This window comes from Haplochromis burtoni, unplaced genomic scaffold, assembly GCF_018398535.1.
Source record: "Haplochromis burtoni strain Fernald_Lab_line unplaced genomic scaffold, NCSU_Asbu1 Contig_1005, whole genome shotgun sequence".
Classification (NCBI taxonomy): domain Eukaryota; kingdom Metazoa; phylum Chordata; class Actinopteri; order Cichliformes; family Cichlidae; genus Haplochromis; species Haplochromis burtoni.
In genome coordinates, this window is record NW_024583366.1 from 47,428 (window position 1) to 56,936 (window position 9,509).

At 44.9% G+C, this 9,509-nt stretch overlaps 2 protein-coding genes and 1 long non-coding RNA gene across 3 annotated transcripts in view; 2 read left to right on the top strand and 1 right to left on the bottom strand.

Annotated features, from left to right (window-relative positions):
* Positions 1–9: 9 nt before the first annotated feature.
* Positions 10–412, top strand: LOC102291639. Its single transcript, XR_317763.2, has 2 exons — positions 10–303; positions 344–412. It is a non-coding gene; the product is annotated as an uncharacterized LOC102291639 (long non-coding RNA).
* Positions 413–5,474: 5,062 nt separating this feature from the next.
* Positions 5,475–7,013, bottom strand: LOC102291339 (D(1)-like dopamine receptor). Its single transcript, XM_005951578.2, has one exon. The coding sequence runs from the start codon at positions 6,878–6,880 to the stop codon at positions 5,555–5,557; it is 1,326 nt and encodes a 441-aa protein (XP_005951640.1). The 5' UTR covers positions 6,881–7,013; the 3' UTR covers positions 5,475–5,554.
* Positions 7,014–7,556: 543 nt separating this feature from the next.
* The window catches only part of LOC121812977 (stonustoxin subunit alpha-like), a 39,857-nt gene continuing 37,904 nt past the window's right edge, over positions 7,557–9,509 (top strand). The window contains exon 1 of the mRNA XM_042216303.1: positions 7,557–7,671. Coding sequence (XP_042072237.1) covers positions 7,557–7,671 — 115 coding nt within the window. The remainder of the gene's footprint in view (positions 7,672–9,509) is intronic.

Here is a 9,509-nt window from a genome sequence, read left to right on the forward strand (position 1 = left end):
TCATTTCTATAAATAAAACTGTTTTAATATTGGAAGCCAACCTGCCTCAGTGTGCATCCTTGAATCTGTGCGGTCTTCTTTTATTCCTTTTCTTTATTTTTCTTAAATATATTTCCTGGGGGTGTAATTCCCCTAGGTGGCGTTGTCAAGTTTATTTATTTTGTTCATAACCCCGCCGACCACTTGGTCACACTTACTCCAAATACACTGACGATGTCTACAGCCCCTTCCCTCTAAGCCCCGTGCTGCCACACAATCCAGAAAGTGTCCCAGTGGCTGATTCTCAAAGGATAAAGGTTTGAGGTAAGGCACAGTTACGTGTGTGTGTGTGTGTGTGTGTCAGGTCAACTTGATGAGCTGAGCCTGGGCCTCCATGCATCATGTGGTCATTAAATGCACTATAACAACAAAATCTGTTCTCCAGTCTTTTACTGGGCAACCAGTCATTAGGTCAGCTTTAGGTTTTTGTGGACAATGTCAGACACTTTGCCGTTTACACATTCAACATAGCCAGACTCTGCCTTAACTGGCTGAACCTGACACCATCACAGTCAGAGGTGATGGGTAACAACGTGATTCTGTCACATTGGATGAATGATGATGAAAAGCATAATGAAGTGAAAGGCAACACTATAGCAACTACAACTCAAGACTTAAAATGGTGAGAATAACTCAAATATACTGAAAATACTCAACCAAGACCCCAGATCCCAAAGTCAAACCATGGACTGACAAAGCTACAGTGTAAAAGTTTAACAGATGTCAGCAGCTTGCAGAATTCTACTGAATTACTTCCAGAAACGTATTTGCGTAAGTCTGGCTACAGTGGCTAGGATAACTTATTTTCATCTGTCAGAGACAAAACCTTAAATTTCAACTGTAGAAGGCAGTCAGTCTGCTGTTTACCTCAGCTTTCAATGCCAGGTGAGACGCAGTTGAACGATTTATCAGCAGGAAAGCGACTGTTAGGGCATTGGAGCCTAATGTTAGCTTATAACTGACTGCTGTTATTTAGCTGTTGTCAGCTTTTCCAGAGATGAGAGGGTGACGTGTCTGACCTGGGAGCGTGTTTTTGTGTTAGAGCTCTGACTTAAATGAAGACAACATTTTAATAAGATGCCAGTGGCGTCCTCGTTCCTTGTGTTTTTGGTGAAGGGGCTAAAATGTAGGGTATGACGGTGCAGAAGTGAATCTAAATGTACCTTCACGCAAACACCTTTGACTTCTTTCTCCTTCGGTTTGCACATTGCATCTCCGCTCTCTAGCACCACATACGTAAAACACCATTAGTTGCAAGGCAGATGTCCTTTCCCTCCACTGTATTCAGATAGTGGCTTTCACAAACTGCCAACCCACTGATATTTATTCTAGATTAATTATATGGGTCAGGTTAATGGAAGATGTAATTAGACACTAATCTGTATATTTGAGTACAGTATCCTTTTTACTAAGAAATTACTGATTTTACATTATAATTTTTGTTATATCATGAAGGCAGAAGAAATGAATCAAATCTACTCTATTTTATTCTAATTCTAAGCGCTCCGATTTTGAACACATTTTGAAATGGGAGTTTCCCCTATCGTTGAATTTGTTGGTTTCTTCTCTTCATGTTTTCCCTCCATGTGGTTGTATGTGTTTTATGCAAACACTTGAATACCTCGGAGAAGATGAACACTGTTAATCTTCTCTGGCGATCCGCCTGGCTGTCATTGAAACGCCAGCATTGGCACTGAGTGACTTCAGAGAGCGAATGAAAGAAGGCACGAGCACAATTCTGGCCGCTTTCTCCTGGAGATGAAAGAGAGTGTGTCACAAAGAGCTCTTAAATGTGGTTGTCTGTTTCTCTGTGCAACCTTTCACCTCTGCTGCTGCAACATTTCTACATGTGGAACAAAAGCTTCAAACAGGGGAAGCTGGTGCAATACTGAGCACTTTTTCTGTTTATTTAACAAAATGTTATCAAAGAAGGCACTAAGCTGACCAATCAGGTGTGCAAGATAGACTGAGTTGTCGTAGTCACATCTTCATTATGTTAAACATAAGCATAGTGATGTGTGTTTGAGTGCACAGAGCTCTGAATGTAATGTGACAGAAGCACGTCCATAACTGAAACGTTGAATCAGCATTATGTATATAATAAGGGCCTCAATACAGAACCTTGTGGCACACCATAGGTGAGGGAAGTGGAAGATGACTGTACTTAAAACCTCAGCTTGGATAACAGATTCTGGTTATCATACTTCTCAGATTAAAATATATTACAGATATAAAGTTATATGCAGACGACAGCGTTTCATCGTGTCATCCTGCTGATTTATGAGCACAAACTTGGATAAATTTGTGATTTGCTCAGTTGCCTTGATGCTGCTGCTATAAACACTCAAGAGGTTTCACATAGTCCTGAACCTGATGGAGACTCCATATTGATATTGGGAACAGTGGAGCAGTTTTCACTGACTGAGTGCAGACTAACAACTGTTTAGAGCAATCTGAAGGCAACACAAACATCTCAAAGATCTGTTGCATATTGAAATGGAGTTTGGATTTCTGGCACTTCATCGCCTGGAAGAAGTTTTACTTCTTCAATTATCCAATTCAGGGTGCTTGTTAATTGTGCATATTACTATTAAGATATTTCTCTCTGATTTCTGCCAGTGCTGGACCCACCCACTATGCATCATATGCTTTATTTCCAGAAGTTTCTGATTGGAGCAAATTCCAACTTCACAGCCTGTAAATGGCTGATTACTGCAGGGAATAAGTGAGATTTGCGGGCATGCACTGGGCTGAAAATCAAGTTGTTGATGCAGTGGTTGAGCATTACACAGGCTGCAATGATCATGATCATGTGACTGTGCAACATGGTTTCTCCGCTTGTTTTTATTACGTGTCTGCCTCACACATGTAACATTTCAGTCTGGGCTGACTGATGTTCATCGGGTAGAAAGAGCTGCAGTTTTATAAAAGAGTGAAACATTTCCACAATGGCACAAACAGATTTCTGTGTTTGCTGTTAATGACCTGAAAAGTTTGTGGTTAATATGATTTTTGATTTTCAGCTTTTCCTGTTGTACATGTTTCTGAGAGATGGAGCTCCACACTTTCAGCGCCATGCTGGACCCTGGTGTGCTGGGATTGGCTGCTGGGTGTCTGTCAGTAACAGTCAGAACAACAAACGTGGTGAAATCTCTGCAGCGATTTCTCCTCTGAGTTCATGTTTTCAGGATCAGTGAGAGACACTCCAGAGGACACCTGCAAGCTGCCTCGGATCACCCAAACTTCCTTTCTCAGGGCTCTCTGTGACCTTCATCCTTGACTCTGAATGCTAATCAGCTCTGACCTCTCCATTTGGATCCACTCAACATCACAGTGCTCCACCTGTTCCACATCTCCACCCAGGGACATTTTTGGGGGGGACATTGAAGCCAGACTTGAGTTTGGTTGTTGAATTTCCCTTTTATTTTATTTTATTTTATTTTTGACTGTTGATGAAAATTTGCGTTTCCCCCTCCAATCTGGAAGCATGGTGATGCTGCTGCCTTCACCTTTTGTCCTACATTTAACATTAAAGTCGCTGACTTGTCGGGTTCCTGTGCAGTAAAACGACAGTCTGGCTCTCCCTCACCTCAACACAGTTGAAATACTGACATTAATCTTGAACTGACCCAAAGCTTCAAACAGCAACATGACAGTAACTTTAAAGTGCAATTATTGTGCTCAATTTCATTCTTGGACTATGCTAAAGGAGCTTTGCATGATCGCTTTTTATAATAATCCTTTATCTCACAGTTCCTGCTCCGTCTGAAACGAGCTGTTAGAAAAGGTTTTCAGTCTCTGTGAGTCTGCAGAGCTTTGCCTCAGCTCACCGACAACCAGCAGCCCAAAGCTTTCCAGCAAACTCCATCGTGGAAACGCTCATCTGGCTTTTGTTCAGCTTCACATTCAATTTGCATGTACAAACTCCAACAGCCTGCAATTACCTGAAGGGCCAATTAGATGCCAAAATTAATGATGTAATTGTTATTAATGATCTGTCCTCCATCTTTACCATATCAAAGGGAGGTTCAGTCAGTGGGTCTGAACACTCACATCAAACAGCTTTCAATCTGTGGGCATCAAGTACAAGTCAGGGTTTAGGTTTAAATTCAAACCACCATTGATATCCGTGAGTTTAAGGTCATTTGAATTACATCACACAACTTTATTAGTTTATGTGTGATGATGTGTGCCATCCAGACAGTGTCACTAACGAGAGCAGAGAACAATCAGGATGGATTTTCCCCTCATTCCCGACATTCAGCCTGTTAGCTTGGTGCCATTTAAAGTCTCTGACAGACACTCCTGACGTTCCTGAGATATTTAACCTCATTTGTGTCGTTAAGTGCACAGTATTGTTGTTCAGCAGCTGCAGATTCAAACAAAGATGAAGGATTCTTGAGCAAAGAATCTTTGATTAAATTGATCTGCTAAAGGAAAGAAGTACCTTTAAAGAGTTATCGGTTTAACAGTGAGAGGAAAAGCCTGTGAACGGTGCTGTAAACACAAGTTTACATTTTACTATAAACTGAAAACTCGGCGACAGAAAAATCTTGTTTTTACAGTGCTGATGTAAACTCACACATGATGAATTATTTTAAAGCTTGTTTATCACTGTTTGGTGTGTGGGTTTTATTTATTTATTTATTTATTTATTTATTTGCTATGACAAGAAGAGGGAAAAAAAGTCACGAACATATAAATTGTGTCTGTTTCACTTATTTCATTACAAAAGAAAACCCTGAACTCCCTGCGTGGGCTGTAACACGCAAACACATCATCAGAGCCACGAAGGGGTCCATGCAGTGTCTGAATACTGGACACCAAATATATCAGTAAAAGTATATGTCATCATGTCGTGGTAGCAACAACTGATTGGTTGTTAGTCTGTGTGATCAATCATGAAGTTTAACACTGAAATCAGGATTTAGAAAAGCAACTCAATGATCATAAAGCAGGATGAGGTTTGTTTTTAAAATTCAGATTTGAGCAGAATTCCAACAAATGTGCAGTGACATTTGACAAACACACAACTGCCTGTTTGACTCAATGGATCATTTTGGATTTGTGCTTTTAGTCAGATCTTCTCAAGCTTCACGTGGTGGTGGGGAAAGTACCAGAGGAACCAAAACTGTGGAGGTTTGGTCCAAATGAAAGAGTCGAAGTGAGTCTCAAGCAAAGAGTTTAATGTATAAAGAGCATTAACAGGAAATGGTAAGGCGTTCCAGTGACTCAGACAAACTCTGTTATCTGTTTTTATGTCCAGATGTTGTTATATTGGGAATGAGCAGAACAGAGCTCAGAGTGACAAACACGGGACTACCTCCTGCCTTCCATCTGAAGTCGGGATGATGATAATGATGAGTATCCATTTTTTTTTTTTTTTTTTTTTTTTTTTTTTTACATCCTCTCAAATGTTTGATGGAAAAATCGTCCACACTTAAATGACCTGACAACAGGAAAAAAATCCTCTCCTCTCGTTTAAGCAGAAGGTCAAAGGTCAATCCCGGTCTGCTCACAGGTCCTGGACTTGACCGGGTATCACGTAAAAGTCTGCCGGTGTATCGTGTCCAAAGGGCATCATGTCCAGAGAGATCTCGGCCTCCCACTCGTGCCGCAGGATGGCGGGCAGCAGCAAGTTCCGGTGGTTCCTGGAATCACCGGAAATGGCCGAAACTTTATCGAAGTCGCGCTCGAGCTCCGCCGGCGCACCGCACACCTCCTTCTGCAGGGTGGTGTCGTGGTGGGACGCCAGCTCGTTACTGAAGTCCACCGCCTCCACCGCCGAGGTGGCGCAGTAGCGGCTGCAGCCCAGGATGGTGGAGAAGGCCTTCCGGAAGTCTGCGTTGAAGGCGTAGATGACCGGGTTCAGGGACGAGTTGGCCCAGCCGAACCACACGAACACGCTGAACGTGGTGTCGCTGACGCAGGGCGGCGCGCCCAGGCGCTCCAGGCGGCAGAAGGGAACCATGCAGTTGAGCACGAAGAACGGCAGCCAGCAGAACACGAACACGCCCATGATGACCGACAGCGTCTTCAGCACTTTGGTCTCGCGGCGCAAGGAAGTTTTCAGAGAGCTCTCCTCGTGCGCGGAGGCGCGGGGCCGCCGGTGCACGGCGCGGCAGCCCCTCTCTAGCGACGAGATCCGCCGGATCTGCGTGCGCGCGATGCGGAAGATGCGCGTGTACGTGCCCACCATGATGAGCACGGGGATGTAGAAGCTGATGAGGGAAGAGGAGATGGCATAGGTGCGATTCAGGCTCGCGTTGCAGTCCCCCGGGTCCGTGGCGTTCTGCGCGCCCGCGCGGTGCCAGTTGAGCTGCACGGGGATGAAGGAGATGAGCACAGACAGCGTCCACGCCACACCGATCATCACGCACGCGAACCTGCGCGTCATCCTGCGCTCGTAGCGAAACGGGCTGGAGATGGCCCAGTAGCGGTCCATGCTGATGATGCACAGGTGGAGGATAGAGGCCGTGGAGCACATGATGTCGAACGCCACCCACGTGTCGCAGAAGCGGCCGAACAGCCAGACGCCGGCCACCTCGGACACGGCCCTCCACGGCATCACTAGCACGGCCACGAACAGGTCGGACACGGCCAGAGAGATGACGAAGGCGTTGGTGACTTTGGAGCGAAGGTGGCGGAACTTGATGACGGCGGCGCACACCAGCGCGTTCCCCAGCAGCGTGGACACGATCAGGACGCACAGGACGCATCCGGTGAGCGCGCGGAGGCTGAGGTCACTCCCGTGCGCGGGGCTGTCCGCTGCCGCCGTGACCACTGGGTGCTGGCTCTGGTCCTGCCGCTGGTTCCGCGTGTGGTTGTAGAAAGTCTCCATGGACACTCGGACTGTCCCTCCCTCCCTCCGGTATACTCAATCCACGCGAGCTCAGAGCTCTTCAACACTTACATATAGCGCACGTGAAACGCACACTTCAAATGTTTCGGTCTGTAAAAGAACAACCAAAAAAACAACAACCCCGAAACAAAATCACCTCCAGGCTGAAGTAAAATATCTGAACCGAAGTGTGGAAAGTTCACGCCGAGTTCGTTTGCTTCAGTTTCTTTATGTTTTTAATGTGCCAAAGACGTCTGCTCTCGTGTTAACAGGTCACGGGAGAAACAAACACTTCCACCTACTGTTTAACAAACTTTGGAAACAGCAGTTTCATTAACGAGTGATCCGGTTCTCAGGAGCAGACCCAGGCACCATCTGGACATGTCTCCACCCGTCGCAGGGCTAACAGGTGCACTAGCCGACCCGACGTGTGTGTCCCACTGTGGGAGGGTACCTGCAGAGAGCCACAGACACTCTAGCCAGGCCCGGAACCCCTGCTGCTGCTGCGCACACCTGTCTGTGCCTGTCAGGGTCTCTCAGGTGTCCGTCTGCGTTACCTTTAATGGACCCGCGACCTCCTTCCGGGGATAAGCTGGAGCAGTAATTAAGTTCTGTGTTGGTTTCTTTGACAGAAATCTGAAGGTTTCCCGTTTTTCTTCAAGTGCAGGTGTGTCTGATGCGGATCCACAGCAGCTGCTTTCAGAGAAGAGCTCCTCGGAGTGAGGAGGAGGAGGTGCAGATCCTCGCTGCTGCAGAGCGAGCGCACTCACGGAGCCGCACGTTTGATGAAGGTGAGTCTGAACTGAGCTTTCCTGCCTGCAGGTCGTGAAACAGTTTGTTTAGACTTCCTCGCTGTGTGTCGCTCTCGGTCCTGCACAGCTTCAGTCTTCGCCTCACAGAACCTTATAAATAAAACTGCTTTTCCAGCTGCTCTCGGTGACCTCCGGCGTTTATAAGAGTTCTTTAAAAAAAACTATAGTTTTAAAATAAAACATCATCAGCGGATTATAGGAAAAAAGTTTATCGTACCAGACAAAGAAAAATTAACTTACAGGTTTCGTTTCATTCATATATTTTTGTGGGCGCGATAATTAAAAGGATACGTTATAAACTCGTTCTTTTGTTTTTCATTTACATATAAAAGCCATTTAAATATTTTGCATGTACACAGGCTGAATTCTGAAGAATTTTTTTTTCTTCCTTTATTGCCATTTTTGGGTTGTTGTTAATCAGCACCATAATAATAAAACGTGGGACACTGAGTCTGCGATGAGACGTAAGCTGAACTTTAACCTCTGTCATATAAGAAAACGATATGAATTAAAGGAGATGTGAACACCTCTGATGGTCCACCAATAACACGCGATAAATTAGTTATCAATTAATTATCCAGATATTAGGAAGAAAGCAGAAGCTCGAAACATGATCACGTGTTCAGTTTTTAAGAGTTTGGTGACGTCACTGAAGCTGTCAGGTGTCTTTCTTTCCTTCAAAGATCAGGTGCCTCAAAGGCACTGAAACTCTGCCCTCTGGTGGACACACGTCACCGTCACAGCCTGGCTTCCTGTTTCCTGTGATGCTGTCAGGTTTCTGGGAGTCCTGGGCAGTGGCGGTCCTAGCCTGTTTGGCGCTCTGGGCGAACCCTCCCTCAATCATAATTTGTTGTACAATGAGAAAAGGACAAATTGACAATGATTAATTAATATTGTGCTGGAAACAGTCCAAAAGATTCAGTCGGCTACATCAGTGTCTACTGTTTACTATCATAGCCAAGTGGCTTACAAACGTAAACAGACGTTTCCACTATCCCTGCTAATGAATGTTTTCTTGTTGTATCTCTGTGGTCAGTGCTATGAGTGGTTGAGGGTCACTGATCCACAAGGCCAGTAATGTTGTGGGGATGGAGCTGGACTCTGTTAGGGTGGTGTCTGAGAGGCCGATGTTGTCCAAGATAAGGACAATCATGGAGAACACCTCCCACCCACTCCATGACGTACTGACTAGTCACAGGAGCACGCTCAGTGAGAGACTGAGGTCACCAAAGAGCACCACTGAAGGACACCGGAAATCATTCCTGCCTGTGGCCGTCTCCCTGTACAACTCCTCCATCGAACACACTGTAGACACTGCAATAGTTACATCCTTTTTACACACGCTTTTTACTGCTCTGGAATATTCTCGTCAATCACCTCTGTTAATCCTTGATATTTATAATTGAGTGATCTGTATATATTAGTGCTATTTCTTACATGTGTAAATACATGTTTGGAGTTTAATCTGTTGCTATTTTTACCATTTCTTCTTGGAGCAACTGTAACCCACATAATTTCCTTAGGGATTAATAAAGTATTCTGACTCTGATTGGTTCAGGATGAGCTGCCATTATCCAATCACACCTGCATCTTTTGCTCGTTTATCCTGCTTTTCTATTTTTTCTAAACTGAGCACCTGATGGCTTTGAACTTTTCTTGTCCGTCTTGCATATGTTTTAATTTTGCACTCTAGTATGAACACTCATCCCCCAACCCGAGGATCACCACAACATGACCTAACAGACCTACACCTTAGTTCACAGATTCAGTTTGTCTAAGGTGTATTTCTGGGATTTCGCACAACCCAGGATTCAGAT

Coding starts and splice junctions, on each gene's coding strand:
- LOC102291339 (XM_005951578.2), bottom strand. CDS start 6,880: ATGGAGACTTTCTACAACCACACGCGGAACCAGCGGCAGGACCAGAGC.